This window comes from Gouania willdenowi, chromosome 8 (genome assembly GCF_900634775.1).
Source record: "Gouania willdenowi chromosome 8, fGouWil2.1, whole genome shotgun sequence".
In the NCBI taxonomy this organism is placed as follows: Eukaryota; Metazoa; Chordata; class Actinopteri; order Blenniiformes; family Gobiesocidae; genus Gouania; species Gouania willdenowi.
In genome coordinates, this window is record NC_041051.1 from 6,376,406 (window position 1) to 6,392,433 (window position 16,028).

At 38.8% G+C, this 16,028-nt stretch overlaps 1 protein-coding gene across 1 annotated transcript in view; it reads right to left on the reverse strand.

Moving 5' to 3' along the window:
* Window positions 1-65: 65 nt before the first annotated feature.
* Window positions 66-16,028, reverse strand: part of rhot1a (ras homolog family member T1a) — a 33,550-nt gene continuing 17,587 nt past the window's right edge. Inside the window, exons 13-19 of the mRNA XM_028454757.1 lie at window positions 15,394-15,539; window positions 15,172-15,272; window positions 14,941-15,071; window positions 11,283-11,366; window positions 11,082-11,204; window positions 10,795-10,997; window positions 66-753 (exon numbers count right to left, since the gene is read on the reverse strand). Of these exons, the coding sequence (XP_028310558.1) occupies window positions 636-753; window positions 10,795-10,997; window positions 11,082-11,204; window positions 11,283-11,366; window positions 14,941-15,071; window positions 15,172-15,272; window positions 15,394-15,539 (906 nt within the window). The 3' untranslated portion in view covers window positions 66-635. The remainder of the gene's footprint in view (window positions 754-10,794; window positions 10,998-11,081; window positions 11,205-11,282; window positions 11,367-14,940; window positions 15,072-15,171; window positions 15,273-15,393; window positions 15,540-16,028) is intronic.

Below are 16,028 nucleotides of genomic sequence, written 5' to 3' on the forward strand. Positions count from 1 at the left end.
AGGCTGAGGAACACGTTCACCCGCTCACTTCTCCATTAGGTCCACACACAAAAACGAACACGTGATGAGCAGGTGTAAATGTCATTTATTACACACGTTTAAAACCACCCAGACCGATTTTTCCAATCAATAGCTCATGGATGGTTGTGGCCAACATGGGGAGGAGGGCTTTTAGTTTCGGGTTTACAGTGGGAGGAAAGATGTTAAGCAGTTAATAAAAATAAAATAATGGACAAATAAAAACAGGAGAGCCATAAACACTGCACTGTGAGAACAGCACATAAGAAAATACACAGAAAACTGTGATTCCCTCGATCCGTTTCATGCAACAGGCAGAAAAACAGGTTAATAAATTAACACAGAAAAACAAGGGCGTAACTCGTGACTCGGTTGATGTTTAGGGGTCAGAAGATGAAGAATAAACATGTCAACAGATCCAAACTCTGCTTATAAAATATCAATGAAACCAAGAGCATTTACAAACCGAGCGATGAAAGGGTGATTGTTCAAATTCATCTGTTTTCTAATTGTCAAATATTTCCGTTCCCTTGTTTCACAGAGTCGAGGGTGGAGCTTCGTCAGAGTCTTTCAGGTTCTGGGGGGGAGGAGTCAAAAAGTGAGGAGGGCGGGGCTGATCACCGTGTTTTAAGCAGAGCTCTGTACATGGCAAAGCCCAGCACGGCAAACACAGTGGCACCGACGCTCGCCCTCAGCCAGAAGGTGGAGTTCTTCAGGTCAGCCTGAGCCATGTGTCTGTGAGAGGGAGACAGACAGAGACAGACGGTCAGTCACTAAGGTCAGTTTGAAAAGGACTAAACTAAGTCAGGACCACAGGGGACAAAAAATCAGGAACACACGCTTTGTATCAACGGTTGGTTTCAGCACAGGAGACCCTCAAATATCAGACCAAGTGGAGCAGAAATGTTACTAAAAATGTTCTTTTCTGAATTTTTGTAGTCAATTTGTGTATTTTTGGAGTCATTATTGTTGTTTTGTGTATTTTCAATCCGTGTACCCTTCGTTCTTTGGTTATTCTGTTTTAAAACCAAATCAAAATAACAAATAAACAGTGTGGTTATTTTGTTTTACTGACTTGAACCCAAAACAGAAATACAGAAACTACAAAAAACAGAAAAGCGGTATTTTTTGTGTTATATGATATTATAGGTGAAATCTTGTTCTGTTTGTGAGATATTTGGCTATTTACTGAAAAATTAGAGCGAGATCCAAGGCACGTCACATTCTGTCAGAGCGAACGGTCAAATAGTATCCAGATAATCTGGTGACTGACTATCAACTGTGAGGCTGGTGTGAGGAACAATAGATGTTAGAACTTCTACCATTTGACACTTTCGCAAAAACAATTACAGCTTTTTTGAGGGCAGTAAAAATATTTGCACATTATAATATTTTGAACCACACAAAAGTACACACAAATTTCGCAATAGTAATAGCAGGATTACTATTGCAACAACACATCATCAGTAGGGTAACACTAACCCGTCTCGCGACGGTCTAATCCGAGCTCATGTTCCCTGTATCTAGTGATACATTTTTGATGACAAGAAACGAGGAGCACCAGTAGATTCATTACACCACCTCTGGTTTCATTAATCACATATTATGTGTGTGTTTTTTGTAACATCCATTTTTCGTTTTGATTTATTTATGTGTTAACGTTTCAATTCATCAGTTCATCTGTATATGACTTATGCGTTGCTCCTGTTTTGTCCGAAAGTAAAAGTCCTCCCCCATCTGTGGGTCCCCTCTATGTGGTGAGCTTAAAACATAAAGCTCTCGTCCATAGTTTCCGTAAACATCTAAATACCTCACAAACAGAAAAATGCTGCTTATCTGGGTTTTGATTTTAAGTCTGTTAAACAAAATAACCACAACTGTTTTATTTGTTATTTTGTTTTGGTTTTAAAACGGAATAACCAAAGAACGAAGGGTACACGGATTATTTTCCTGTCATTTTAGGTCATTTTGTGTTTAGGTGGATGTTTTATTGTTTTGTGCGTCTGTTGTCATAAAGTTAGCAGCATTGGACCCTTCAATTAATTATTTGTCACTTTAATGAATGTGTTGCAACACGTCACTCTGTTAAATACGTTGGATTAGCAACACACTCGTCATCGTTACTCAGTTTTAAATAGTGAATCGATAACAAATCATGGAAACCTATTTATAGATTGTGACACAGATCCGTCAGTAGGAAATTTAAATAAACAAAGTCTAAATAAATATTGTATCCATGGTTTCTGTCTCACCTTGTTGTTTATCTTTTGACTCTTGGTATTTTTAGCAGATGTTTGTAATGACCTCATCAAAACCTGCCGTTAGTTTGTTAATCATCCCCAGATTAAAATCAACTGGTAAAACAATAAACACACACGCACACACACAGGGTTGGGGTCAGTGACATTGTTCAGTTACAATTACGTTTTCAATTACCCATGTTCAATTACAATTACTAGCATTTTTTTCCAATTACAATTAAATTATGTCCTCAGAAAGTCAATTACAATGAATCACAATTACTGAGCCTGAAATAAATAACCTAATAAAAGTTAATGTTCCTCTTGTGTTAGCTTTCTGTTAGCATCTCTAATGATAACGGGTCCTAAATCAGCTATAAAATACCTTAAAAATATTTATCTATCATCTAATTTATTTCCCATCTATTGGTTACATTGTCATGCTTCCTAATTAATGAAAATAAAGTTTTTAATGTTTTTTGTTGTGGGTGTCTAACCCTTGAATTTTTATTATTTTTTTAAATGGTAAAATGTGAGAAATAATAATAATTGTTAACTAAAGATTGTATGTGTAGAACTGTACATAGAACTATAACATGGTTCCCCAGTTTTGAGTTTAATTACAATTGATAATCTTCATAGAATTTGAATGTCAATTACAATTACAAATATTTAGAAAACTACAATCATAATTATGCCATTAATCATCAATTACGTGATTACAATGATAATTGACCCCAACCCTGACTCACACACACCTCAAAAAGGGGGTGGAGCCTAATTAGCACTAAAAATCCCATGCCCTCCTCCCTCAGCACATGTGAGAACCAAAAGATGTCATTGTACATTAAAGGTGAGGTTAGCAGAGCGTGAACACGTGCAGGAGGAAGAGGAAAAGTGGGAACCAAACATTAGAGAAGGAACACCTACAGGATGGAAGAAAAAACAGGATGAAATGACAGTGAAAGGAGAAAGATTTAATGCACTCTCCTGTCAGCAGAGACAAGACAAGGAAAAGCAAAATCAGACTGAAAACGTCACAGATAATCACACAGTTCATGGAAACGGATTATAAATATTAAGATGGAAGTCTTATTATTATCTCTCTGGGGATCAGAGCACTTCAGATCAAGGTGATGTTTACAGTTAAAAATAAATAACCATAAGCCAGAGTCTTTTAATTGACTTTACTGATGACTTTGAATGTTCTTATTGATTTTAAGCTATTTAATGTTTTATCACGTAAAGCACATTGCCTTGCCTTGTGTGTGCATGGACAAAGGATTGTGATGTTAGTCAGATGTCACAGTAGCAAATCCACTGCAGCACAGTTAGTTTGTAGCTTTTCATCTCAAACTCCACACCTGCTGCTTTATTATCTAAAGTGTAAGTACACCCCCAGGTTTTTACCGACCTGCCACTCGGGGGAAATTAAAAAAAATGCCTTGATTGTGGGCGTGGCTCCTAGAGTAGTTAAGATACGCCCAGTCACAGTAGCCCCACCCCCACACCGCTGCACAGTTCCACATGGAGCTATCAATCAATGCTCACTGAGGGCTGAGAGGAGGAAATCGTGGCTGCGTCCAAATAGTCCATCATATCTCCTTTCCTATTCACTTTTCCTTTGGATGACGTCACGGGCTTAAGAAAAAGTGTTAGGAGAGGAGTTATGTAAAGGCAATCATGTTTGTTGTGCCAATCAGACGCACTTCAACTAGGTGACGTAATAATCTGACGGCCACGGTTAGTGACGTCTGCTGTGGTGAAGAAACTACAACTTTTCAAAAATGTACTACTAGAAGCTAATTTATAACACTTTCTGCTTATATAATCTATTAAAAAAAAAAAACACAAGGTTTGAATGTAAATCAAATGAAAAGAGGTTACCAGGCTACAAGGAACAAAAGTGAAACTAAAAAAACATCACATTCAGAATGGTTGCTCACACTCATCTTCTACTCAGAAATATGAATTATGTTGAATAATGTGGATAAAAATGTCTTTTATTCATTTATCTTGAACCACAGAGTGTCTGTTTTATGTCAGTTATAATCTGATAATTTGTCTTACATATAATAATATATGGTTTTAGACTATTTATTTAAAGTTGTTCAAGGCATATTATTGCATTGGTAACTTACATGATCTCCTTTACTTATCTGAGTTTCCGTGAGCGCTCGGGAGTGCGTTTCCCTTTAAATGTTGTTGCCGCAAGGAACTGTGGGTCAGCATTATCTTGTCTCCTTTAATAAAAGATGCATCAGTGTTTCCTAGGCTAAAGGAGGTTAAAAACTTCTGTGGGTGAAGGAACAGTGGATAGGAAAGGTTATAGGAGGGACTATGCGGACGCAGCCCTAGTCCCTCCTCTCATCTTTTATGGGAGGGGCGGGGCCAACAGTGACGATTAGTGACGTCACTGATCTAACCTCAGCCAATAATACAACAGAACCAAAACCACGATAGAAATAATGCCAAAATATGTTATTTTTATCTTTGAAAACAAAAATAAATCAATATCTTTCACCATTAGTCTCATCATATTAATGGCAAAATTCCATATCATAAATAAAAATTTTGAAAATTTTCATTTTTTCTTAAACCAATTTAATTATTATAGGAATAATAATGATAAAGGTGGAAAAACTCTGCTTTAATATGAAGAATTGTTTCCTGTGCCTCGAAGTAACATACGGTGATGTCTGTGTTTGCTTTACTTTATTCCCTTTATGTTGTTTTACTGATTTGTAAACTATTGTTATTAGTCAATGAAATTGAAATACATATTTTTTTTATACACTTATCTTAGCCAAGATCAAAATTAAATTGCAATAGCTGGCATTCGACCCATAGAGGAGAGTCATTCTGACATTTTACAACTAAAAACACTAAATTTAAATACTGGGACTACGATAAAAAAATACATTACTTCATACCTAATCATATATGTATGTATTCAGCAGTTTTAGAGTGCACCTACACTTTAACTTTTGACCAGTTATTACTCATTATATACATACAATATACATCAAAAGTGTCAATTTTTATATTTTAGGTTGATCATTCTTTTTTTTTAAATGATAACTGAATCAAAACAAAACAAAAGCTTTTCTTTGCAAACTCATGCAGACTTAAACATTATTAGACCATTTTTCATCTCCTTTGGGTACATTTCATTGTTAAGTTTAAAAAAAAAAAAAAAACAACTTATCAATTCTAAAAAACCTAATAAATAAAAGACACTGGTGGTACAGTTATGTTTTGAGTACCTGACAGAGAAAACGTTTGAATGGTCCTTTGTTTTACACTGTGTGTTATGTTAGCAATAACTGTTGTAAATAAAAAGTGGGAGTTGTTATCCAGACATGCATTGCTGGTCTTCCACAGACACATTGGTACCTCCCTGTTTAGCAGTCGCTGCATTAGCTGCCACAGTGTGAACACACGTCTCTGTGTCAGAATGTACAAAGCACAGCTCGTCCTGCAGCAAAAAGCAACACATCGCACAGTAAGTTGGTCACGACTGCAGGTTAGTCCGTGGGATTTACTTTTTCTATTATTATAAATAAGTAACAGTGACAAATGTACCAGTGGAGATTTCCTACCGAGCTGCAGCAAAGCTAGATTTAAAGGGGCGGTATTATGACAAATTCACTTTATAATGGTTTTGCTACAGTGATATACTGTACATCCCTTAAGCCTAAGTCAGAGGGCCAAAGTTGAAAAAGTTCTGTTTTCTCTCCCTTGTTATTCCACATTTTGTAAAAAGCCAGCTCCAAACAAGTGAGTTGGATTTTTCTCACTACTTGATGTCACCTAGAGGAAACTCCTCCTCCTGACAATCCTGGCTCCTCCTACCCAATAAGAATGTGAGCTCCTCCCTCTCAAACTACCTCACAGCTAAAACAAACACTGTGGTTTAATATAGAATATGTATTATACTTTATTGTCATATAAGTAAATCTACAAACATAAAATGTGTTCTCTGCATTTAACCCCTCCCTGAGGAGCAATGGGCAGCCACGGTGTAGCACCCAGGGAGCAGTTCCATTTTTAGTACCCGTTATTTCTCCTTCTTAAACCTTTGACTTGATATGATGTGTTGGTGACACAATGCAATGCAGCGGTTGGACAAAACAAATGATTATCACCTTAAATGCACTATTCCTGTAGTTAATAGAGATGAGGAGGAGAAGAAAGTGACTCAGCAGTTTAACACTCCGTGAACGTTTGAAGCAGTTGAATGACTCCACTGCTGCTGCTGTGATAAACACACAGCCGACGCGCTGAGACGGACTCACAATCACAATAGCCACTTAAATAGCCAAGTGTTTTACAACAATAACAACAGTGTGTGGACAGCAAATTAAAATCACTTTGGTGATCTCTGATCTCCCTCGCAAGAGCGAGTCATAAAGTCTGTCTTATGACTCGCTGTGCTCATGAATAAAAACAGGCTCCAAAAGAGCCTGTTTTTAGAACTGCTCAGAAATTATTAAATTGGGCTTTAAGCCCAATTTATATATTGTTACACATATATTGAAATTTGTCCTCTGCAATTTAACCCATCCCTGGGGAGCAGTCGGCAGCCATTTTGCGACACCTGGGGAGCTCAACGTCCCACAGTGATGGCCCAGATGAGGCTTGAACCAAGGCCAGTGTCCTTAACCACTAGGCCACCACTCCACAAATTGACTTTTCAGAGGCTAAAACTCTCTAAAACAGGCGTGTTTGGGGAAACTTGCTTTTTTTTCCCTCAAATACTATGTTGTTGGGGTTCTTAGAACAAATTAACTCATTCAGTGCCAGCCATTTTAAAATTTTCTACCGCCCTCAGTGCCAGCCGTTTTTGTGCATTTTGACTGATTTTAAAGACCCACAGAATATTTTCTACTATGACTATCTAAAATCTGACACCGGATTCTAAAAGATTGAAGCCTCTACTTTCATCAAGAAAAAAATAATTTGTTTCTAGCTCGTTTTGTTCTTTTGTAATCAGCCGTTGAATAGAGCAAGTTTTACACAAATCTTCAGTTTCAGAGCAAAAAGCTGAGAAAAAAACCTTTTTGTTAAAAAAAAACCCTGTCAGTGACTTTAAGGCCATTTTTTTTGCTTTAGTGACAACTCTAACATCTGAACATTGTTTCCTTATATAAAACAAACAAAAAAAAAAAACACTGAGACCAGGCTTTTGATGGCAAAACTATTATTTTGCTATTGGTCAGAGTTGAATGGATTTCTTACTGTATTTTGGCGTTTCTCCAAGTTTCTCTCCCATCAGTCTGCACACACGCAACTTCCTCTTCCTCCCGGACATGCAGAGTGTCACTGCGTTCCCCGTTCTTTTTATCGTTTAATCTCACCATCGCCACACTATCCATGAGTTCCACACATGCTCTGGTCCAGTGTGCGCTGCTGGGAACGTCAACCCTCATAGGTAGCGCCATTTTCTGTCTCATAAACGCCTTTCCTCCTCTCCCGCTTAGCTCTGCTGAGCACAGATGATCTCTCATCCAAAGGTGCGCTGCTACCTCCTACGTGTCACCTATTATTTGGCTATCTGGCTCACAGGCTGGGGGTATTTTGTACCCCCCCATCCTCCCGACACGCAGGGAAGACCCGTTTGGCCCGGTTAGTTGATGGTTTTATCTCACCATCTCAACATTATCAATAATCCACTCAGGTCCACACATGTTCTGTGTCAGTATGTGGAGCTGTGAGCTGCTGGATACGTCACAATATCACTCTGTAGCGCCATAATCTCACTCGTTCCTGCTTCTTCCTCATTTGCTGGGTAGCATCAGTGGCTAATCTCTCATCTAAAGGTGCACTGCTGCCATCTTCAGGGCACAGTTGGTCACTACAACACCCCACAGCTTAGATATTGATGAGGGCCAAATACAAACCAGTTCGATCATAAGTGGGCCACATGTTTTAGGTGGCAAAACAAACAATTTCAACATTTAATGTGGCCAAGCTTGCACTTCCAGTTATAAATTAGACAAAGTATAGAAGGCACCAACAATATCTAAGCAATAAGTGACAGATACTTAAATGCCCTTTGATGTATTTATTTTTTGACCCATTTTATTTAATTTGGGGAGATTTTGTGTAATAATTTGAGAAAAACTACAGTAAACTAATTTACACAATGATTCGTGTTTTCTCTGTCATTTTCACTTCCTCCGGCGGCCTGAATCAGATGCTCTGAAAGGCCGTATTTGGCCCCCAGACCTTGAGTTTGACACATGTGCTCTAAAACAACCCACCAAAAGGTGGTCAATCACAGCGACAGCTCAGCTCACTGAAAATGTAATGAGTTGAATTGTGTCCAATTGTTTTACTAATTAGATCTTTAGATACATTTTTACTCCAGTAATAAAATCGTTGTAGCCCTAAACAACATTTAATGACCACCTGCCTATGTAATGTAGGTCATTTTCCCATCAGAAACAATAGCCCAACATCCACTGTGTGTTTTCATCAGCATTAACTCTTGTAATAATTTAAATAACAGAAGCTTCACTGATCACACAGAGCAGTGACTGGGACACTTTCCTTTCATTTCCAACCACTGCAGACTGAACAAACAACAGGAGCTAATGCCAGGGAAACATTTACGCATTGGCCTCATTTATAAAACTTGCTTATGTACAAAATGTTGTCTGATAGTTGTAAAAGTAGTGTTATTTTTGTCAACTAAAGGTTTTTGTCAGTTTTTGTCGACTACATCTTTTAAAGTGACAAAAACTAGACTATGACTAATTCATTTTTTAAAAACAAAAATACAATTATCTTTTTATCGACAAATAAAAACGAAACTCGTTTTTATTTGTCTCTGTTTGCAATGCTATAAGGAGAATATAATTAGGTGTCTTATGTAAGTGTTATTAACTTCACCTCTAAATACAATGATTTAACCCTCATCAATTTTTTTTTAATGACTTGTTTTTTTGTGCTGACTTGTACCTGAACAGTGTAAATAATTTTTCCCCTGCAGTGGATATGCAGAGTAAAGCTGACCTGTTAGTGAAGACTGAAGGAGCAACAGCTAATCACTTCTAATGTTAGCGAGCTGTGATCCTCCTGAGCCACCAACCTGATGATAAGTAACACAGCGAGGGGGGTGGGGGGTGGGGGTGTCTATCTATGCTAACTACTATGGTTGATTCTATGTTTGAACCTGCTGAGAACGAGCCTGCGGATTTGGGCCTTAATGCTGCGCAGCAACTCCAACTTGAGGAGGTTGTGACACAGGCAATACGAGCACCTGTTGCAGGCGCACATGCAGCGAAGACTTGCGTAGCTGCGGAAAAAACACACAAAAATGCCTTTTTTGTTTTCCACCACTATACAAAAACAACGCGCACGCACGCACGCACACGCGCACACGCGCACACGCACATGCACGCACACACACACACACACACACACAACTCTACATATTGCCGGTAGCTTGTAATGACAAATATAATACTATTAAAAGTTACTTATTTCAGTCCGAGAATTTTAGTTATCTTCTTTAAGTACTTAGGATTTCTAAGATTTACTCTAACGTTTTAGTTACTGTTATAAAATTATAATAGCGTGCTGTGAAAAATTCCTGGTGAGAACCCTGGTTTAAAGTCCGTGTAAAGTAAATTCTGACATTTTCATCTAAACACATTAAATAGGTCATAAATGTATTCCTTAAAACATGGAAAAAGCCATTTAACCATTTATAATTTAATTGTGGAGCTCGGCTTCACAAACTGTGTTGCAAATTTCTGTGTTCAGGATTTAATGGGCGGGTCAGAAATCATAGCTATGTTACGTAACGGAGCCCTCGTTAGCATAAACCCGAACCTGCTGCTGAAGCACACCAAAGTTCCACGGCCTCGAGTGGGCGCAATTTGGCCTCTAGCTGAAAAAACACTTATTAGGACTCGGGCTCGTGCCATATTTTCAATTAAATTTGTTTTTCGCCTCTAGTGGGCGCAGTTTTTTACTCTACCAAGGAGGGATGCACATACTCAGACTTGGGCAGAGCAGACCTTTCGGCTGATACCTCGTTTGGCCCGATCTGAGCACTTTTGGCGGCACTATTGACGATGGAGCCGCTTTCACACTGCTCTCTCCCATAGACACATTAAGGAGGCGGTGTCCTTCCCGCGTGTGGGCGTGGTTCAAGCACCTTTAACTGACACCCCCCCAGCATCTCAGAGCAGAGAGAAGTGCTTTTTTTTCTCCATGATTTTGAGACCTAATTTTATATACTTAACGATTTTTTTCATCTTTCAAATTTGGCTCAGTGGTCAATGACACATGTTTCTGTGGTGTGACAAACTCATAACACACATTTATTTCTGCTTTACTGGGACTTTAAAGGGCATCCTCATCAGTTAATAGAGTGCAGCCTATGTGATGACCTTTATATGCCAATAAACCAGTGCGCTTTACAGTCCGGAAATTACAGTAGTTGCATTTTACTTTCAAATGATTTCATAGAAAAACGTGTTTGAAAAGTGCTGATGATAAAGCATAGAGGGTGGACACTCACGGATACATGGCCATTGTGGTGAGTCGGGTGTACAGGTCTTTGCTGGGCACTTCGGTCGTGTTGCAGGTGAACGGCTGAGGCGGCTGCAGCTTGTGTTTACGGCAGAAGTCGTGTGGAGAGAGACCGTAGTGCTGTCGGACCTCGTGCAGGTCGGACTTAGCGGCGATCAGCACACACGGCGTCTTGCTGTCGATGAAGTGTTGCTGCTCCACACAGACAAACATCAGCAGTTAGAATAAAGGACAGAGGCATGAGGAACAGGCTTGTTTTTAGAGTGATTCTCGTACCTTGTACACTTTAGCACAATACTCAAAAGAACTGGGGTTGTTGACGTCGTATACCAGACACACAACGTCACACGCCAAGTCCACCTCTGACAAGAAGTCAAAGTCTGGCATCACCTCGTGGAGCTTGTAGACAAAGACAAACTGAGGTTACACTAGTTCACAGAGCGGCTGATGATATCGGCCGAGTGGAGCGTCTCTCACCAGTAGGTATTTCTCCTGCCCGTAGACGTAGGTGGTGCTCATGGCGTACAACGACTTGTGCTCTTCTCTGATCCGCCTCTGTCGCTGGACGGAAAACAAACCATATTGCAAATTATGCCTGGACAATATATCGAGATTCAAGATATATCGACATTTCTCTTTTGGCGATATAGAAAATTACAATATTGCCTAAAACAATATTATTTTATAGTTTATTTTGTACTAAAATACTCGCCTGAGGAGTCGCCGCTTTCAGTACTTCTCAAAACAACATGAAAAACACAGATGAATTTCTGAGTGCGTCCTAACCCAGACCTTCCCCTAAACAAGCTACACTACAGAACTCACTCACACTTATTTTTGCCAATTTAACCACATTCATGATTTGTCATGCCCATTATTTGCTAGTTTAAACTAATCGTTCCTACTTTTTAAATTACATTACCCCAATCCCCCCCTCCCCAAATTTCTGACACTTTTAAGCCAATATCGACTGTTTGAACCCTTTTTACCACTTTTTCTGTCCTGTTTTTGGCCACTCTAATCTGCAACTTTAACCAATTTCTGTGGTTTTCGATTTTGGTCACTTTTAACCAATTTTATTTCTGATTAAAAAAAAAACGAATTTACATCTTTAAGATGACTATAACCTACGGCGCAAATAATACTAAACTTCATGGATAACAGTGGATATTATTCAGATAAATAAATAAATGTAGTTATAACAGATTCATAGAACAATGGACCATCATTTTGCTGACTTTATGGATGAGCCCCAAAAATCTCTCCCTTTATTCCCCCTTATAGATGGCCCTGTCTCCACATGACTGTTCTTCAATGTTCACGTCTGTGTTCAACCACCTTCAGTTACAGTGGGGGTTCCTGGTCTCTCGCACCTTTACTTTGGGTGTCATGGGCTGAAAGGTTTGAGAACCACTGCTTTATATCGGAGAAAAGGCCAAAAGTGGCACATATTGTGCAGCTGGTTATAAATTAATGTGCCTGTGGGACATTTTGCATCAGCAAATTTAACCCAGAATTATCTTTCTGGTCAGACTTTATAGAGTTACAAAATATATTGATTTATATAATTTTTTTAATCGCCATTTTGAGAAAGAATATTGAGATGTGAGTTTTGTAGGGCTGGGGGTAAATGAATATTTTTAAAATGATTATTCGGGCGATTATTTTATCGAATAGTCGACTATTCTAACGACTAATTAGACGATTAATCTCATAATTATTTTTCTGTTGCACGATTAATAAAAACCATAAAATATCAAATAAATACCAAAAAAATCTTAATAAATTACTTTTTATTATACAACGCTTTTCCAAAGCCAAACATCTTCTGTTTAACACAAAATAAAAGCAGTGTTATAAAAAATGGAAGGCCTGTCAGTGTTATGCGTTAGTTGACATTCATTGGTGAACTAACTTTCGTGTAGTGAATCATGATACTAAGCTGGCAAACGTCAGTCTAATATTGTGTTTCACTCGGAAACGACCACAGCACGATTGAGCTAACGCAAATCATAAATTGTCAAATGTAAGGTTCAACAGATACGTCTAATGTTACTACAATCTGCTTGCTACCGTAGCCAGCAGCTCTACACTTTGGTGGTGTTTGTGTCTAGATAGCTGTGTTCTATTAACTGTATGTTAGCCACCGTCCATTCATGCCAGCATTATATGCTATTTTTAGCTAACGTTAGCTAAACACAGCTGTTTAGCTACCAGCTACTAACTGTAACCAAACACAAACAGTTAGTTAGCACTACCGAAGTGCGCAGAGCTCACATTGCACAATACAATACATAGACATAGTATTTATTGTCCCACAGCAATGTTGGTGGTATATATACACAAATGTGAAATTAATTTAGCAAACTTTGGCGAAAGTTAGGCCTGGGCCGATAACAGTTTTTGCTGGACGATATATTGTCCCACAAATTATTGCTGATAAACAATATTATTGTCAATTTTTTTAGACCAAATTCACCACTAATATAATGATAACATATAATAATAGTAATGCAAGTACACCCTTTCAAAAGCAATCAACTTGTATTTCTCATTAGTATTTTTTTACCATTGTAATTGGAATGTCAAGAATTTTTAAATATTTTAAACAAATAAAATTAACAATTAAAATGAAATGGACTCCGTCTCTGTTAGCAAAAAATTGCACTTTAATAAATATCACAAACAAAAACAATAAAATAAACCCTGTCTTTGTTTAAAAAAAAAACACCTCAAATGTAAAACCACACATAACCAAAGCAATAAATAAAATGGTTTATCAAGTCTCTCGCAAAAAACAAAAATGCATTTGCAATAAATATGGAACATTGAGGCACAGAGGTATATAGTTGTACATTCCTTAACAGGTACCACTTCCAATCCAGTTAGAACCTTTGTAAACAATGCTAGCAACCCCACCACCCCATTTCATTCTGTTCCATTTTCATTCAGTCTTAAACCATATAGAATGGACCAAATAGTTTCTGGTTTACTCCGTTCATTCCGCTATGGAACAAACATGTAGGTGCTGAGGGTGGACCCCATTGTCATCCAGACTGTTTGGAGGTGAAAGGCGAGGAAAACAAAATACTTAGACTTAGCTTGGTTGCTAGCCCCGCTTGGCATCCCCGCTTCTACTTCCGATCACACCGCTTACGTCTCCTCCGCTGGCGGACACCGCAGATAAGAGGCTCCGCTGCTTTACAGGCCGCTGGGTGTAGCCGGTGTAGCAATACGAAGCTACGTAGTAGGTCCTGAGTTGCCGCATCTACCGGGCTATAACGGTTTGATTTACCTAAATCTAAGACTGCCTGGCGGTGGTATACTATTTTAGAGTAATAGTATACCACTGTCTGAGTTATCTGTTTAATATCCATTGCTAATACTAACCTCTGCAGCCGCAGCCGTAAGGCGTGCCGCCAAATACGTATGAATATGGCAATATACTGAGGCCGGCAAACTTACCGAGTTCCTTTTATTTACCGTCCAGTAAATTGATTTATCGATTATTGACCCAGGCCTAGTGATAGTAACGTTACTTACTTCTGTGCTCTGGCATCACGAGTTACAATGAGATGCCTCCGCATCAAATGCTCCCACATGGAAGTTGTCCTCGTGTGATATGCCAGCTCCATTGTGCAACGACTGCAAATAACTATACCTTATGGCTGCATTTAAAGTATTCCCACACCTTTGATGAAGGGCGGCGGGTTGTGTTTTGGTAACATGTAGAGCTTGGGAGGGCAGGCTTCTGAGCCTGAGAGGTGGTTGGAGACGGAGTTTCATCCTCCATGCTGGTTTGTTTTGGTCACTCACGTGCATGTGGCGCGTAGGCGTGGCGATGCGTCGACTTCCGAATTTGACGTCGACAATTTTTTAGAACCTAGTCGACGTTGTCGATGTGTCGTACAGGCCTAGAGTTTTGGTCCATATTGCCCAGCCCTATTTTGAGTTTGTAAAGTTTCATTGCAAAATAGTATATGGATGTTACTGATTTTTTTTTTTGATAAAATGTTAAAATAATTGCACATTTTATCTGAATGCATAATTACTGTAAATTAAAAATAAATCTTTGGAGTATAGAAAGGTTTTGATTTCAGTCTGGATAAAATGAGCTTCTGTGTTTTTCACTGACCTGCAGGTTTCTGCCGAGGAAAGCTTGAAGGAAGCCACTTTTACCGCTGTCTCGTGCACCCAAAACGTTGCATCGAAAGACGCTGCGCTGCGTTTGTTTCTTCTGCAGGTCGATGCGCTTGTTACGTGTCACTGAAAGCATAGGAAACGAAGCATGGAGACATTTGTTTGGATTCACATGGTATACTTCTCAGCATTACAAAGAACGATAAACAGAGCAGTGATCTCTCACCGGTAATGGCTGCTGCTTGGGATTCTTGCTCATAGATGATGGAATATCCAAGGTAACCTAAATACTCCAAACTCCTCTGCACATCTAGATATGTTGTTAACCTGTGAGAAAAAGCATGAGGGACGTCACATGGGAGTCAGCCAGCTAGAAGACAGCTTCAGTAGCCATTTATAATACGATTATCAACGTCTGTGTGTATAAATAGATGTGCTGCACACTCACGTCCACTGTGAGAGGTATCCCTGGTATGTGATCCATCCGTCATCATTGGTACAAACTGTGTTGTTGACGTCTGGACCCCAGGGCATGTAGGGAAACACTTTGAACAAGTCCTTCACCTCCTCTGGCGACAGCGCACAGTCCCGGTCCTGAATTATTGTTTCATTTTTTTTTTTTTTTTTTAAAAGAAGAAAAAAAAAGTAAATTCACGTGAGACTCAGAGGAACCTATTTTTTTAAATCAATTTATATAGTAGGATCAAATGATGATTGTTTGTGTAAGTGCTTTGTTACATTGGCCACGTTTACATGGGAGCTTCAATTCCTCTTTAAAGCGGAATAAAAGTTAATTCCTCTTTAACCTGACCTTGTAAACACATAATTCCTAATGCTAATTTAATTTGAAATTAAAGTTAATTACAATTTAGGTGGCTGGTTTATTCCGTTTTTAATTCCGAATTAGATCATTCCTCTTTCTTGTAAGCACTTAACTTGGTTAAAGCAGCTTTAACTTCATTCGAATCGTTTTGCGCTTGACGACTTGCGTTGGTGACGACATAATCCAAGATGGCAGCGGACCGGACTCCAGCCTAGACTATTTTATAAGAGCCTTAAAAGACATGGATATAATGAAAAGAG